The sequence below is a fragment of the Bos grunniens genome, chromosome 13 (genome assembly GCF_055505025.1).
Source record: "Bos grunniens cultivar Pamir isolate PY7600 chromosome 13, Bosgru_T2T1.0, whole genome shotgun sequence".
Classification (NCBI taxonomy): domain Eukaryota; kingdom Metazoa; phylum Chordata; class Mammalia; order Artiodactyla; family Bovidae; genus Bos; species Bos grunniens.
The window spans coordinates 21809925-21827317 of NC_141177.1; the positions used below are offsets into that span (position 1 = coordinate 21809925).

The 17393-nt window shown below is 46.8% G+C and overlaps 1 protein-coding gene across 2 annotated transcripts in view; it reads right to left on the bottom strand.

Annotated features, from left to right (window-relative positions):
• POFUT1 (protein O-fucosyltransferase 1) overlaps positions 1–17393 on the bottom strand; it is a 39942-nt gene that overhangs the window by 5608 nt on the left and 16941 nt on the right. The window contains exons 6-7 of one of the 2 annotated variants that reach the window (XM_086332443.1): positions 16729–16971; positions 9541–13581 (exon numbers count right to left, since the gene is read on the bottom strand). In XM_086332443.1, coding sequence (XP_086188569.1) covers positions 13393–13581; positions 16729–16971 — 432 coding nt within the window. In that variant the 3' untranslated portion in view covers positions 9541–13392. Of the gene's footprint in view, positions 1–9540; positions 13582–16728; positions 16972–17393 lie in introns of those variants that run through there. The other variant, XM_086332444.1, reaches the window with a different exon arrangement.

Here is a 17393-nt window from a genome sequence, read left to right on the forward strand (position 1 = left end):
TATGTTTTTTTTCCTTGAATCTGAGTGGGCTCGTGGCTGATTTAACCAATATGCTATGCTTAGTTGCTCAGTCATGTCCGACTCTTTGCAATCCCATGGACTGCAGCCCACCAGGCCCCTCTGTCCATGGGATTATCCAGGAAAGAATACTGGAGTGGGTTGCCACTCCCTTCTCCAGGGGATCTTCCCCACCCAGAGATCGAACCCAGGTTTCCCATGTTGCAGGCAGATTCTTTACCATCTGAGCTACCAGGGAAGAAAGATGGTACAGATGATCTTATGTGAAAAGCAGAAATAGAGACACAGACACAGAGAACAACAGTATGGACATCAAGAGGGGAAAGGCAGGAGGGATGGATTGGGAAATCGGGACTGACATATGTTCTGCTGCTACTGCTAAGTCGCTTCAGTTGTGTCCGACTCTTAGCGACCCCATGGACTGCAGCCCACCAGGCTTCTCCGTCCATGGGATTTTCCAGGCAAGAGTACTGGAGTGGGGTGCCATTGCCTTCTCCAGACATATGTTCACTACTATGTATAACATGGTAACTAACGAGAGCCTACTGTATAGATCAGGGAACTCTACTCAGCACTCTGTAGTGACTATATGGGAAGGGAATCTGAAAAAGAGGAGATATACGTGTATGGATGGCTGATTCACTTTGCTATACAGTAGAAACTAACGCAACATTGTAAAGCAACTATACTCCAATAGAAATTAATTAAAAAGAAAAGTAGCCTCATGGAAATACCTACATGGGAAATAACTAAACCCTCCTGCCACCGTCAGTGAGGAACTGAGGCCTCCTTTCTGCAGCCACGTGAATGCCCCATCTCGGAAGGAGACTCTCCAGCCTTGATCAGGCCTTCAGACAACTACAGCCAAGGATGACTTCTTGACTATAACTTCATGAGCCAGAACCACTCAGCTAAGCTGATGCCAGATTCCTGTCTCTCAGAAACTGGGAGAGGCGATAAATGCTTATTGTTTTTACCTGCTGAGTTTCAGGGTTCATTCATTCACACCAACAGATAACTAGTTCAAAATTTTTAAACATACGAAAGAAGATATAGCAAAAGCTCTTTGTCACTCCTACCTCTAAACACCTGGTCCCCCATCTTCTCCCACCTCCCCCAGCTAACTTACAGAAAGCCCTTGGGAAATGTTAGGTTTATTATCTGGAATACAGAAGCCGATACCCTTGGCTCCTCTTATAGATTATCTGACTGAAGATAGGCTGCAGCAATATGGCATTCCCCTTCCAAGCTATAAAGCCATGCCCTTCTTTCTGCACAGGAACTGGGCCTTTTCAGCCCTGATGCCACCTTTCCCTGCCATAGCCTCGATCTCCCACGAGCATCCCCACATCCTGTCTCAAGTGTGAGGGTGGGGGATTCCCCTCCTTGCACACCAGTGGAAAACATTGCTGTGAAAGACATACGTCTTTTTCTTTGACCCACAGAAATCAGAAATCAAACCACACACCTCCCAACACAGTCCCAGCCTGGTCCCCAGCCTTCTTTCCAAGGTGTCCAGTCTTTATCCTGCCCCAGCCTTATATCCTCACCCCAGATTTCCCAGTCTGCTCTTCTGACCTCCCAAGACACTGCTCATGCCAATCCTTCTTCCCTGAATGCTCTGCTCCCAACCTACCCTTTTGAAAACAGCCACCTCTCTCTCTCTGTGAAGCTTCCCCAGATATCCTCAAATGCCTCCTTGCTTCCAATCTGGCCCCCATCCATCCGTTGTCCACTTGACAGCCAGGAGACTGACGCAAGACCTGAGGTGGTGCTTCCACTCTGGCAAGATGGAGAAACAGTCTCCACCCTGCCTCTGCTGCTGAATGCAGTTCCACATGCTGGACAGGGGCAACAAGCAGCTCTTGAGAGTTCAAAGAAGTCAGCAGTAGAAGGCAGATCAGGGAAGAGAGCAATTCAAGGATCACCAATCCGGCAGTGAGTTTACGTGTTTTTTTTTTTTTCAACTTAAGTGTATATATTTTATTTATTTTATTTTGATTTATTTGGCTGTGCCAGGTCTTAGTTATGGCATGTAGGATCTAGTTCCCTGACCAGGGTTTGAACCCGGGTCCCCTGCATTGGGAGCTCCAAGTGTTAGCAACTGGACCACCAGGGAAGTCCCCATGTGTTTTGTTTTTTCCCTCTGGTATTCCTTGGGCTGTCTCAATGCACTAAAAGGACCAGGACGGGGGCACAGGGAGATCCTTCTTTTCGTCCTTTCCTCCTTTCTCGCGTGTCCTCCCCCCCAGGCCATCCGTGGTGGCACAGGTGGTGGCAGGTGCCTCTGGGAGCCTCAAATGATGAGGAAGGAAACGGTCCTCTCTAACTGGAGGCGCTGTGGTCCAGAGTGGGGTGAACCACTACTGATTTGTCCCCTACTTGAGCGCAGTCGAGGGAAATGCGTGTCAGAGTCGGGTAAACAAAGCCCCAGGGAGCCAGAAAGTCCCAGGGGTAGAGCAGGGAGGCAGGAGTTTGGAATAGTGACCCCATAAAGTTATCTGTGAATTTCTGGTCTCACCCACTAGCTGCATATGAGTGGATCTCACTTAAACAGCTCTGCACAGACTTTGAGAACTGAATCACGAGTGAGTCCGCTTGAGACCCAAGTTCCGAAAGCCCATAAGTGGTCCACAGAGCAGATGCGCATGGCACCAAAGAGAGTTTGAAAACAGGACTGACATCGGAACCAAAATCCACAGAAGGCAGGAGTTGAACCCACTTTGCCAGTTGCCTGCTAAGACATAACGATCGATATTCTCCGTGCGATTTAAGTCAGATTAAAGGCTATTAACATAGGACAGGAAGGCCTGGCATGCTGCAATTCATGGGGTCTCAAAGAGTCAGACATGACTGAGCGACTGAACTGAACTGAACATAATAATCAAAACGCCCAGGACAAACTACCCGCAATACAAAGAAGTAGCAAATTTCTACTAGCATGGGAAAGTCGATGAAAAGATGCCAACAGCAAGACGCTGGAATGATCTAAAGACCTTTAAGCAGCTGTTACAAAAATACCCCAAGGAGAAAATGGGGAGTTAATGTTTAATGTGTATGGAGTTTTAATTCGGAAAGAAGAAAAAGTTCTGGTGATGGGTGAGTGGTGACAATTATACAACAGTGTGAGTATACATAATGCCCTGAACTGTATACTTAAACTTGGTTAAAGTGGTAAATCTTATGTATGCTTTACCATGATTTTAAAAAATACTCCATGGAGTAAGGATAAAGATTTTAGCTTTCTTTAACTTTTCATAATAGAATATCTCAAATGGAAAATTTAGAAGTGGAACATACAATAACTGATATTAAAAACTCAATGGAGGGCTTCCCTGGTGGTCCAGTGGTTAAGAATCCACCTGCCAATGCAGGGAACATGGGTTTGATCCCTCATCTGGGAGGATCCCACACGCTGAGGAGCAACTAAGCTCGTGAGCCACAACTATTGAGCCTGTGCTCTAAAGCTAGGGAGCTGCAACTACCGAGGCCTGCCGGCCTAGAGCCTGAGCTCCACAGCAAGAGAAGTCAGAGTAGCCAACACTCTATGCAACTAGAGAAAGCCCACATGCAGAAATAAAGACCAACCACAGCCGAAAATAAAATTAGTTAATTAAAATAAATAAATCTTTAAAAAAAAAAAAAAGCTCAGTGGATAGGCTAAACAGTAGAATGGAGATAGCACAATCTGTGAACTTGAGGACAGATCAATAGAAATTACCCAATCTGAACACCAGAAAAAAATAAACATGGTCCATGAGACCTATGGTACAGTATCAAAAGGTTAGCATAATGGAGGGATGGGAGAAGGAGTACAGTGCATGAGTGTTTACAGCACTTCATTCACAATCCACTCCCCAACTGGAAATAACCCTTCCGTGGATAAATCAGTAAAGAAACCATGATATATCTTCACAAAGCTCAGCAATGCAAAGCAACGAGTTATGTGATACCTGTAAATGGGCTTCCCAGGGGGTTCAGTGATAAAGAATCTGCCTGCTAATGCAGGAGACACAGGTTCAGTCCTTGGGCTGGGAAGACCCCCAGGAGAAGGAAATGGCAACCCACTCCAATATTTTTGCCTGGGAAATTCCACGGACAGAGGAACCCAGCTGACTATGGTCTACAGGGTTGCAAGAGAGTTGGACATGGCTTATCAACTAAACAACAGCCTGCAATCCTAGATGACTCTCAGGGACATTATTGTGGGCGAAAGAAGCCAGTTTCAGAGGTTGGCGTACTACTACATGATGCCATTTATGACATTCTCAAAGGCAAACAATGGTGATAGACCAGTGGTTACCGCAGGTTAAGCGTGGGGAGAGTATCTCACTACAAAGGGAAACTGGAGGGCTTTTTGAAAGATGACGGAACTGTTCTGTATCCTGTTTGTGGTGGTGGTTACGCAAATGTGCACGTGTTAAAATTCATAGAACTATACACCAAAAAAAAAAAATTTTTTTACCACATGTTAATTAAAACAAAACAAAAACCTTGTGATAGTCAGTCTCAAGGTGGCCTACGGAGATCCTCACCTCCTTGTATTTATGGGCTGCACAGTCCCATGGAAGAGGGTTGGCCCATGGGATCAATAAAAATGGTAGAGGCAACAGTGAATGGCTTCTGAAGCTAAGTCATAAAAGACACTGCAGCTTCTGTCTATGTCACCTGAATCATTCTCTCTGAGGAAAGCAGGCCACAGCGCTGTGAAGATAGCCAAGCAAGCCTGTGGAGAGGAGCTGAGCCACCCACAGCCAACCCCAACTTGCCAGTCACGGGAGTGGGTCATATTGGAGATGGACCCTCCAACCACAGTCAAGCCTTCAGGTGAATGCAGCCCTGACCAGTATCTCCTTGCAACCTTACAAGAGATCAGAACTGAACTGCTCAGCCAAGTTGCTCCAAAATTGTTGGCCCACAAAGAAACTGAGAAAGAATATATGATTATTGATGCTTGAAAAGACTATATTTTGGGTGACTTGTTATGTTGTTGTTCAGTAGCTCAGTTGTGTCTGACTCTTTGCAATCCCATGGACTGTAGCACGCCAGGCTTCCCTGTCCTTCACCATCTCCTGGAGCTTGCTTAAACTCACAACCATTGAATTGGTGATGCCATCCAACCATCTCATCCTCTGTCATCTCCTTCTCCTCCTGCCCTCAGTCTTTCCTAGCATGAGGGTCTTTTCCAATGAGTCAGCTCTTCACATCAGGTGGCCAAACAATTAGAGCTTCAGCTTCAGCATCAGTCCTTCCAATGAATATTCAGGATTGATTTTGTAGGACTGACTGGTTTGATCTCCTTGTAGTCCAAGGGACTCTCAAGAGTCTTCTCTAACACCACAGTTCAAATGCAGCAATTCTTTGATGCTCTCAGCCTTCTTTATGGTCCAACTCTCACATTCGTACATGACTCCTGGAAAAACCACAGCTTTGACGAGACAGACTTTTGCTGGCAAAGTAATGTCTCTGCTTTTTAATATGCTGTCGAGGTTTGTCATAGTTTTTCTTCCACGGAGCGTGCGTCTTTTAATTTCATGGCTGCAGTCACCATCCACAATAAGTAATGACAGTCCTGAGATATAGGTCAGATCATGTCTCTCCCCTGCTCAGGACCTCCCAGTGGCTTCTCACATTACTGACATAAAAGCCAGAGATGAGGCCCACTCAGATCTGGCCCGTGCCCTCCTCATACCTCACCCACTTCTCCTCCTTCCTGTCCCTCAAACATGCCGGGCTAGCTTCCACTCCAGGACTTCAGTACTTGCTATTCTTTACCCGGAATGCTCTTCCCAAGTATGCATACACTCACTCACTCACCCCCTGCAGGTCTCACTCAAATGCCACGTGGACACAAAGGTCTTCTCTGACCACCCCAGCCACTCTCCTTCCCTCTACCCTAGTTCGTTCTCCTTCATGGTTTTCATGACCTCATACTTTATATACACATTTTTTTTATTATCTGTTTCTCCCCCATTACAAAGCAAGTTCCATGAGAGGAAGGACTCAATGTATAATGGTTCAATGGCTCAATTTGTATTCCCATTTTACAGATGAGAACACTGAGTCCCAGTGATTACACACTAGATTAATATTAAAGATAGTCCGGGCACCCAAGCCTTGGGACACCAAACCTAATGCCTTTTCTAAAGAATCAACCAATCCAAAGTCCTCATTTTCTAGTTCAAGAGGAGACAAGAGTTCAGAGAGGGCTGGGAGGACTTCCCTGGTAGTCCAGTGGCTAAGATTCCATGCTTCCAATGCAGGGGGCCTGAGTTCCTAATGCAGGGAACTAAATCCCACATGCTGTAACTAAGAGTTTACATGCTGCATCTCAAGATTCCATGTGTCTCAACTAAGACCCGGCATGGCCAAATATATATATATATATGTTTGTTTTTTTTTTAAAGAGAGAGGGCCAGGAATTTTCCTGTCACAAAGAGACAGTTCACTTGTATACCACTGACCAATATGGGCAGGAGTGGGGTCTCCCCCATTGGCTGAGAGCTCAGCTCCTGTTCGTTCACCAGCAATGGTTGGGAGAAGATGGTCTCCCAGTGAGCTAACACAGCACTGAAACACAAAGGACAGAAGTCCAGAAAGTTTCCAGCAGGTGGTGCCTGGTGAGGCTTCTGGAGCCCCAGTCAAGTTTAACCCCCATATCTGGAGCCCTTGCAATAGTTCCAAAACATATTCATGCCCTTTAGCATCTCTCTGGCAGCCCCATGTCAGCTGCTGGCTCAGAAACCGAGCCTTCAAAAGATGGTTTTGCAATTTGTGAAATAATACTATTATCATGAAGCATCGATGATGTGCCAGGTACTCTGGTAATAGCAGTTCTTTAAATTCTCACAATGACCCTATAAAGTAGGATGAAATTATATCATATATGGGCTCAACAAATTAGGGCAGAAAGAATAAATTTTGCCTTTATACTTTGGGACTTGACTGTAAAGGAAGCTGAGACTCAACTGAAGACATTATTTCCACTTGACAGATGCAAACCCTGAGTCTCAGATAGGCCAAGAACTGGCATGAGTCACAAAGCAGTTAGTGGCTGAGTTGGGGTTCAAACCCAAATCTCCTGGACTGTGTAGAGCCATCGAAATATACCACCAGAACAGAAATCAAAGTGTCTGGACCCAAGATAAGTGGCTTCTCCCTAAGCCACATCAAAAACCAATGAAGCCAGACAGTGTAGGGAACAGGCACATGCCAGGGAGGATGAATTGGCACAAGCTCTTTGGAGGGCAATGTGGTCATGCCAATCAAAATGACAAATGTGCACTCTCTTTTGACCCACCAATGCCACTGCTAGAAACACATGTGGGAAATGGCACCTGTTCCGTGTTTTTCATTGCGGGCTCCTTTGTGATGCCTCTAAAAGGTTAAATGCCTCTTCCCCTGAGAGCCCCATTGGTCCTATGCTGAGGGGCTTCAGGGCTTGTATAAAGATAAGGCTGAGGAACATCCCAGGTGGTCCAGTGGCTAAGACTCCTTGCTCCCAGCGCAGGGGGCCTGGGTTCAATCCCAGGTCAGGCAACTAGATTCCACACGCCGCAACCAAGAGTCCACACGTCACAGCTAAAGATCCTGAATGCCTCAGCTAAGACCCGACACAGCCAAATAAGTAAAGAAAGAAAGATTTTTTTTTTTTTTAAATAAAGCTGGCTGTTCACGTACCATTTGCTACAATGGTGCTATTATTAGATTTTTTTTTTTTTTAAGGTAAAGCTGAGTGAGGGTTTCCTAACTTTGATCTTCATAATTCACAACACATCATTTACTTAATATTTTTAATCACATCTGTAATTTAAAACATACAAATGCAAAGTATCCCCAAAATAAATATACTCAAAGCAAAACAGGGTTACTAAATTCTGGCTAGCTAATGCTGACTCCCAGTCTGCCCTGTTAGCAGGATGGATTAGCAGGTGGTAGAGTAGTTAACGGCTGGCACTAAACTGAGACTTTCTCTTTGACATTGTTAACAGGACTGAGGAATTGCTGAAAAGAATCCTCTCCTCCTGCTAGTGCCCTGGACCTCCTAAACGATCTTATATTCTGTTAACAGAGGGGAAATAGTCCCACTCTGCAGAGAATGAATGTTCACCAGTTTTTTTTAGAGGTGGATCTTCAAAGAGGGATGGATGTCCTCCTAGGCTTCCCTCTTCTCACTGGGGTGGGCTGAGTCATCGGGAAGGAGAGAGTTTATAGGAAATGCCTTTTGTTCCTTCCCTTCCTGCTCTTTACCTGGTTGGGCCTGGCATTCTGGGCTGATGATCCATAAAGGATTAGCTGTAAAAACAAAACAAACCTGCTTGTCCTTAAATAATGTTATTTCAAGGCAAAGGTCCCAACCTTGAAATAAATAGGGTTTCAAGTAAGAATCTGAATTAATTCTGACAACATAATCCAGAGAGCAAGACTTGCCTTCAGGTTTTTTCCTGTTAACCCCACTAAGGACAAAGAGAAAACTGAAGAAAAGGATCTTTACTCCCGAGCCAGGGAAGGATTATTGTTTATTATCATCATTAAGCTTCTCTGAAGTGAACAGAACAGCTTTCTTTTACCCTCTATCCCATTTCTCCTTCTTGTCCATTCTCCTCCATGCTTTTAGAGGGTCTGTGATGTATCAGGACAGCATTTCCCAGCTTTGGTTCCTTTGAACACAAGTTTCCCCATTTCTGCCTAATCCACAACCCTCTCTACTGGTAGTTACTTAATTTTCAAAAAGTGTTACTCTCATTGTTTTGCTTATGTAAGTTTGGCTCCATCCTAAAACAATGAACTCCATTAAATGAAGGGCTGTATATAATATTTCCCCCAGTGCAAAATAAAGAGAAAAAAGTCAACGTTACAACACAAACTGAGCATGACGGGGACCTCTCAGAGCCACACCACTGACTATGCCTGCTGGAATTTTCCAGGCGTGCCAGGCCTCAGGGAAGGCCCTCCACAAGTGCTTGCTGGCTGGCTGACCACAGAGCATCACCCCCACGACCTTCTGACCAGTGGTGTTCGTTTTTGCTCCTGGAGAGCTTGTTAAAAGATCACTGGGCTGCATCTACAGAGATTCTGATTCAGCAGGTTCAGAGTGGGGCCTAGGAGTCTATAGTTCAAACAAGTTGCCCCAGGGGATGTCGACACTGCACGTCCAAGGAATATAATTTAAGTAAGTCTCGGGCTACTGGGCATCAAAATCTCTTGAAGGTGCATCTGAAGATGCAGATTCCTGGGCACTACACACCAGACATTCTGATTCCTCAGGCCTAGGTGGGTCCCTGGAATCTACCATATTAACCAGCTCTCCAAGGATCCTCCAGAGACCACCAGTGAAGTTAGGGACAACTTATCCTCCTTGTTGCTTGGGCCATAGACCTCAGCGCATTCTGGACTTCCTCTTCCCTCCTAATTCCACTGTAGCGTGTCAGCAAATCCTGCTGGCTCTTCCTTCAAAAGTTTCCAGTATGTGGACTTGGGAATGAGACAGTAAATGAAACAAGACTGGTGAAATGCTGAGGGTTGTTGAAACTGAAAGTTAATTTTATTACAATTTTTATGTATATTTGAATTTTTTCCCAAAAGGCAGCTTTATTTTTTTAATTTTATTTTTTGGCCACATCATGTAGCTTGCAAGATTTTAGTTCCCCAATCAGGGATTGAACCCAGGTCCTCAGCAGTGAGACAGTAAAGTCCTAACTAATGGACTGCCAGGGAATTCCCAAAAAGTAGCTTTTAAGTGTTGATCTAACAAATCCACTTCTAGGAATTTATCTTAATAAAAATGTTAGATAACAGAAAAAAAAAACTTACAAATATTTTCCAAATAATAGTAGTAAAAAACTTGAAATATACTAAGTTCTCATAATAAAACAACAATAAACTATGAGACATAATAAACTATGGGACACCCCTCAGTGGAATTTTATATCGTTAAAAACACTTATTCAGACCATGTACCAATATAGAAAACATGATACACTATTAAGTAAAAAAAACCAGGACATTAAATTGTATATACTGCATGATTAAAACTATGTAAAGACTTACATTTTTTACAAAACATTGAAACTTTAAAGTCATTTTATACATCCAGAGTCTGACCAGTTTCCACCACAATCAATGCCATGACCTCTGCCTGAGCCCAATCGTTTCTCTTGCAGGCATCCCTGTGACACCTCTATCGTGGTCTCCCTGCTTCTATTCTTCCTCCTTCCCATCTCCTCTCCACATGGCAGCCAACAAATAGGTAAATCAGACCATGACTCTCCTTAGTTCAGACCCCACAAGGCTTCCCACATTTGTCCAAATAAAAGCCAAGGCTTGATCTTAACTAGGCTGAAGGACGGGTCATGTCACCTGTTCTCATCTACTCTGTTCCCTGCCTCACTTCTGCCACTCCAGTCACACTGACCTCCTTGCTAGTTTTCATTCCAGCTTCAGGACCTTTGCACTTGCTGTTGCGCTGCCTCCAAAACGCTGAATGAGCATGGCCCCCTCCACAGCAGCTCTTTAGAGAGGCCTTCCCCGAGCTCATCTAAACCAGCACTGCTCCCGCTCTGCATCCACCATGCCTTTTTAGTTTTCTTATAGCACTTAACACCTCCCACGATATATCTGCTTATTATGCCTTCTATTTATTAGAATGCAAATTCCCTGAGAACAAAGAATTTATGTCTGATCCTCTACTAAATCCCTAGTACCCAGCACAGAGCCTGGCAACTGGTCAATAAACACCTGTTGAATGAAAGCATGTTGAATTAAGTAACCACCCAAGAAAACTCTAAGTTTCATGTGGGCTTTCTCTTTCCTGGGGGATCCTCCCTCTCTGAAAGCTTCTGGCAGTGGCAGACCCACGGCTGAAGCCCACTGGGGACAAAAGGAGGCTGACCATTTCTCCATTCAAGGTCTCCATGGTGCACACACAGAGTAAACCAGGTCTTGTGAACCAGAGGAGCAGAGCAGGCTGGCTAACAGCATTGGCCTTTGGAGGTCAAATCTGGGCTGACCACTACCAGTTGTGCGGCCCTGAGGAAACTGAGAATTTTCCAAGTGTTAATCCTGCCTTGTACAGAAAGAGTAAGTTTCTACTTCCCAGGGCTAAGGTGGGGGTTAAACCAGGGAACACCCATAAAACACTTAGCAAGCACAGTGGCCGGCAGAGAGGAGGCGTGTGACCAGAGGCAGTCACACTAACCAACAGCCACGTACGGGCCTTTGTCTCCTTCAAGTTTACAATGGGCCCTTATCCTCCTTTTATCTGACTGGGGCCATTCAACAACCCCGTCGTCCTCGGTTTTATCACCATTTTATAGGTGGGGAAACTGGGTCAAAGGAATAAAGTGCTCGCCTACAAAACACACCGAATCAGACTACAGGTCTAGCGCCCTCACCTCCAGGAACACAAGCTACTATGATGGCCGATGCTCATCAGGAGGATTTGGGCAGCCTATTTGAGCCCCAGACTCTCAAGCGTGTGCAGCAAATGACATCAGTCAGAGAGCCACACCTTACCAACTGCCCAATAGAGGCAGGGGCTCGCTCCAATGTCCCTCAGTGAGGCTCATGCACAAGTCTGAGCAGATAAACTATCTCTGAGTCCACCCAGGATTTAAAATATTTTCCCCAGATGGGAAATACAAATGCCCTTTCTGTATTAAGAGTTTGATGGCAGCTCTAAGCAGCAAATGCCATCTTCGCTGTTTGAGATCCTTGTTGCCATTCAGCCTCTGATCCAGTATGCCCTGAAAAAAAGGCATCTCTTCCTAAAGGCTACCCACGGGACACAGCTGTGAAGCTCTGGGACTGGCTTTCATCAGAGTCTCCCCCACTTTCCCAGGATTGAAGGCCAAGGGAGGTCACATGGTGGGGAAGTACTCAGCAGGTAACAGACATGAATTTTAGAACCACCCAAGAGAACTGTAAGCTTCAGGTGGGTTTTCTGTTTCTTGCAGGATTCTCCCTCCCTGAAGGCTCCTGGCAGTGGCAAACCCATGAGTAGAGCCCAGTGGGGACAAAAGGTGGCTGACCATTTCTCCATCTGAGGCCTCCACGGTGCACACACAGAGTAAACTGGGTCTTGTGAACTGGAGGAGTAGAGCAGGCTGGCTATCAGCACTGGTCCTTTGGAGGTCAAATGCCATGGCCCTTTGGAGGTCAAATCTGGATTGACCACTTCTGGCTGTGTGACCCTGAGGAAACTGAGAATTTCCTCAAGACCGAAAAATCACAGAGTCTCGGGGTCATGAATTTTTACCACTACAGCATTTGAGAGACAAAGAAACTCACAACCGTAACACTTTAGGTCTCATGGGCTTGGCTGAGACTACACTGGATGGGATGGAGCAGACAACCCCAGGAATGCAATGCGATGGCTCCTGGGTACTGAGCATCTTTCAACTGGTCAGGGGCTTAGTGACCACTCCCCTGCGAGGATACAGTCAGAAGGCTCCCGCTGCAGGAGGAAGGCTGGGGGGACAGGCCTGGAACCAATTTAATGACAAAGTTCTATAACCAGGCCCTTTGGAACAGGAGATAACGAGACCTCAAAAGGATCCCAGCAGGCCAGCAAGCCCTGGCCCTGGTGATGTGTTATGAGACACTGATGGTGCCACGTTTGGGGCAAGCCACCAACCGCCAAGAGACTCTGAGAGCAATACCATGACAGCCTGGCTTGATGGCAGGTGCTCCCTGCTGGGAACGAGCTGTGTGAACAGCACTTAGCTGTCTGCGGCGTACTGACAACACTGTGGTCGGTAACTTCTTTGTGCATAGTGTTTATGACGGAGAAGACTGTGCCCCAAACCCTGGAGATGGCCTAGGAAGTGGCGGCTGACAGTGGCTCAGGCCAGGCACTGGAGACGAGCCTGAGGGCAGCTTTCGGGAGTCATGTGGAAAAGCAGTCAATACACCCACCCACCCCTAGCCTTATCCACATTCTGTTAAGGTCATTTTAGGTACCTACATTAATGAACTTCACTGATTTTTTTTAAGATAAGGGAGAGTTATAGGGGAGTCATGATCTTGTATCAAAACTATAAAAATCTCTTTTTCTATATATAAAATCTCTCTGAAGAGAATTGAGCATCTCAGCCTCCTCAGAGCAGGGCAGACCAAAAGACAGAGCTTGGACTACTTTGCTGGTGTGAGAAATTCCCAGGAGAAGCAATAGGGAGCATATGAGAAAGGGAGATGTCTGGCCACTAGGAGCTTGGAAGTCCCGTGTCCTGGGAGATGGACTGTCTTCCTCCTCCAGGAGGTCCCTGGTACTTTTCTCTGGTCTCTGATCCTTGGGGAATCAACCGTGGGAGCACCTCTGGCTGCCAGGCCTGGCTGGAGGGAACAGCTCAGACTGGTGGTGTGCTCCAGCTAGGATCAGAACTCATCCCGCAGCTGAGGGGGCCTGTCCATGCCAAAGAAGGAGGATGGTCTCCCATGGAGGTCCCGTTCCCGCTTTACGAAGGCAGTGAAGGAGGAGACACAGTTGCCAATAAAGTGGTCAGCTTGGCCGAGGATGTACAGGTCGATCTGGGCCACCTCAGGCTTCAGACTCACCACCTTCACCTGCAGGAGGAAGGGCAGGGCGTTTTAGCCAGGGTTTAGGACAAAGTGGCCAGATCCGCCAAGGCCTGCAGCCACCCCTCACCTTCTTTCTCTGTGCTGAAGTCACAGACATAGAAGGAGGCGTACAAAGCGTTAACACGTAGGGTTGGGGTGCCTGAGAGAAGTGCTGCCTAGCAGATGGTGACCCTAACCCTAAGCTCCACACACACACCACTCATTCACACTCTGCCTTTGCTCATTGGTGTCTTCTGCCAGGAATGCCTATCCCCACCCATTGTAGTCCTGACCATACTTTCAAGGCTCAGTTCAAGGTCTGACTTTTTCATAAAGCCCTTGCCTCAAGGTTTTGGCTTCTCCAACCAAACCACAATCTGACCAAAGAGCACCCCACCCAACTGGTCCTGCTGCCTGGATGCCTCTGAGACTAAAGTCCTGTCCAATCTATCCCTGAGATATTCCTCAAAGGTGAACCTTTTTCTTGATGGACTACCACTCCCTGGCTGGTCACCATAATCTTTTCTTCTACTGGTCTGCTTACCAAAGGAAAAGTGAAAGTGAAAGTTGCTCGGTCATGTCCAACTCTTTGCGACCCCATGAACTATACAGTCCACAGAATTCTCCAGGCCAGAATACTAGAGTGGGTAGCCTTTCCCTTCTCTTGGAGATCTTCCCAACCCAGGAATCAAACCCAGGTCTCCCGCATTGCAGGTGGATTCTTTACCAGCTGAGCCACAAGGGAAGCCCAAGAATACTGGAGTGGGTATCCCTTCTCCAGCGAACCTTCCTGACACAGGAATCATACCAGGGTCTCATGCATTGCAGGTGGATTCTTTACCAATTGAGCTATGAGGGAAGCCCAGATATCATAGGAAAGCAGCCAAAAAACACTTTCACAGATTCCCCTACTCCCTTATTCCTCCCTCCCTCTATCCCAAGCTGAGCACCCTTAACTGGTGCCCTACTGCTCTGCAGATAAAGACTACAGATCTTGAATGTGGCCAAAGGCCTGTTCAGCTGCCTCTCCACCTTGAGCTCCAGCCACTTCACACCAGGCTCCCTTCTATCTCAGGATCTTTACACATGCTCCTCCCTCTGTTGGGGGTGCTTGTCTCTTTGCCCGGTTAACTCCTACTTAACTCTGACTCTGCAGCTCAAGTCTCATCTCCTTAGGGAAGCCCTCCTTGGCCCCCTCAGTCTAGTCCAGGCTCCTCTGCTCTGCACGTGCACAGAACCACGCTCCTTTCCTTTGTGGCACACATCTCCTTCGTGTGTAGCTTTCACTCAGCGATTCTCTGCTTAACGCCCATTTCCTGTACCTGGCTGGGGCTGTGTTGGTTTGCTGGTCACTTCTGACGGGGGTCTGTCTCAATATGCATCTGGGGACTGGACAAGTGAGTGAACGAGCCCCCATACCCAAGCCGGGCCCTCTCCTGTGGCATACCTTACAATTCTCTGCAAGTCTCTTTTCCTGAGTTTAGACTGTGAGCCCTGGAGGGCAGCACTACATCTTATTTATCAGTATCCCCGGCTCAGCACTGCCCCAGCTTAATGGATGAGCAAGGATTAGTTCAGGAGAGAGGGTAGGCTGAGCCCATGAAAGGAGGTGAGGAGTGGAGAAGGGCAAGAACAGTGGCACAGGAACAGGAAGTAGAAATGGCAAGAGGCTCAAGGTGTAGCAAGTATACCAACTCTAAAAACTCACAAAAAACTCCCTGGGACTCTCCAAGTCCTTCCATTCAGTTCAGAGGTAGGGGGTGTGGGCAGAGCTGGGGCTGAAAGTGCTTTGCTGTCACACAGAGACTTCTGATGTAACAAAAATCATCATCTTGCTATTCAGATGGTAGCAGAAAAATAATACCAGCTTAATCATGGCCAAAATCCCCTGAACAATTCCACCCACGCCCTGAAACTTACCCGCTCTGTGTCATGCCCACTAAAATTAGCCCTGAGACCTCCTGGGTAAATTCTATCCTTTCTTGGGACTTTGGTTTCCTCAGTTTTAAAATGCAGAGGTTGGGTCGGAGGTGCTCCAAGGTCTCCAGCTTTGATATTCTTCTATAAAGTGGGTGGGTGGGGACCAGAATGCTGTGACTTGGCACTTCCTCTACAAGGCACTTCCTCGACAAGCCCGTAAAAGAGGGAAAGGGAGCCCCTCGACATAAAGCCAAGGGTACCCACTGTTAGAAAGCGGATGTCTGTCTTTTAAGGTCTGCACAAGCATTTAGGGGCTTTATGCACTCCAAAGTCTTACTGAATGTTCACTATTAACTCCACCGTTTTACCAATACATAATTACTTATTACCTATTCTTCATTTACACAGTACCAAGCGCATTCTACTACTTACTCCTATGTCAAACCCCTACTATTCACCCCTTCCTTAAGCATTTATGAAGCACAAAAGAGCCTACTTCTACTATCGATGACAGCTAACTTTATCAACAACTTAATTTGTACCAGACCAGTTTTAGCTTCCTGTTTGATCTTCAAAATTACCCCACAGGATAGAACTACTCTCAGTCCCATTTTATTGATGAGGAAACAGAAGCACAGAGAGGTGAAGTAAATTGTGCAAGGCTGCACAGGGAGGACAGCCCAAGATCCTACGCTCCACAGTCCATGCTCTTAATCCTTCTGTGGCACTGGACCACCCCCCACCCCCTCTGTCCCCCAGGGCCCACTCAATATCCTTAATCACCAAACATTTACTAAGAGCCTACCATGTGTCAGGCACTGTCCTAGCCACTGGTGAGGGTAAGGCGGGGTCTCAGCCCTGGAGGAGGTCAAAGTATCAGGCTAGACTCCGAAGAACAGAACAGTGAGTCTACCCTGGATCCTGCCTTCAAGGAGCCACAGCTCCTGGGAAGAAATAAGACATGTTTCTACATGAGTCTCACGGTCTAGGTGTCTCGGGAGGAGATGTGATCAAGTGCTGTGAAAGCTCCCAGTAGGGATCCAGTAGCAACAGGAATGAAGGGAAGCCTGCAGAGCCCCGGCGGAAGTGTCTGAGCTGGGGTTTAAAGAAGGGCAGAACTAGAGAACAGGATGTTCAAGCAAAAGCCTGGCGGTGGGAGAACAGGGAGCACCTTGGCACTTCCTTTGATTCCCTTCCAGCTGCTCTCCCTCCAGGCCCACACCCCACGTGTACCTTCCCTTTGAAGAGCTGCTGGATCTCGGGCAGGTAACTCTCAGAGTCGGTGGCAATGTAGACCGATTGGGCGTTCAGCGCTGTCACCCAGAGCTTCAGAGCGCGCCTAATTTCCTTCAGGTCAGGGAGGCACATGGTCATGGTGAGCGGGGCGGTGGTGTGGCGGCTGTAGCCCACGCATTGTGGGGAGGCCATGAAGTGGGCGCCAGCGGTTCCATCTTTCAGCATGGCACACGCGTTTTTCTGTGGGGCAGGTGGGGACAGAGCTATAGAGAGCCACTGCCCACAACCCAAGAAGTAAGAGCCCAGGAAAGGGAAAAAGGCAGGTGATACAAGAGTGCAACTTTTTTTTGTTTTAAACCACTGAGGAAAAGGGAAATGCATCAGCAGTTAACAGTGCTAAGGGGATATTGGCTTTTCACAATTTTTTTCTTGGTCTTACTGCATTATCTGGGACTTTCAGCAGAATTCTGAACTATGCTGGTGATAATGGGCAGCCTCATCTGATTTCTGACTTCAGTGGGAACACTTCTGATAGCCCCAAGAAGTGCATGTTTGCTGTGGGTTTTGGAGAGATAGCCTTTATCAAGCTAAGCTGGGCCCCTTGTATTCCTGGTTGGTTAAGAGTTGTTTTTCTTCTTTTTTTTAAATCATAAATGAATGCT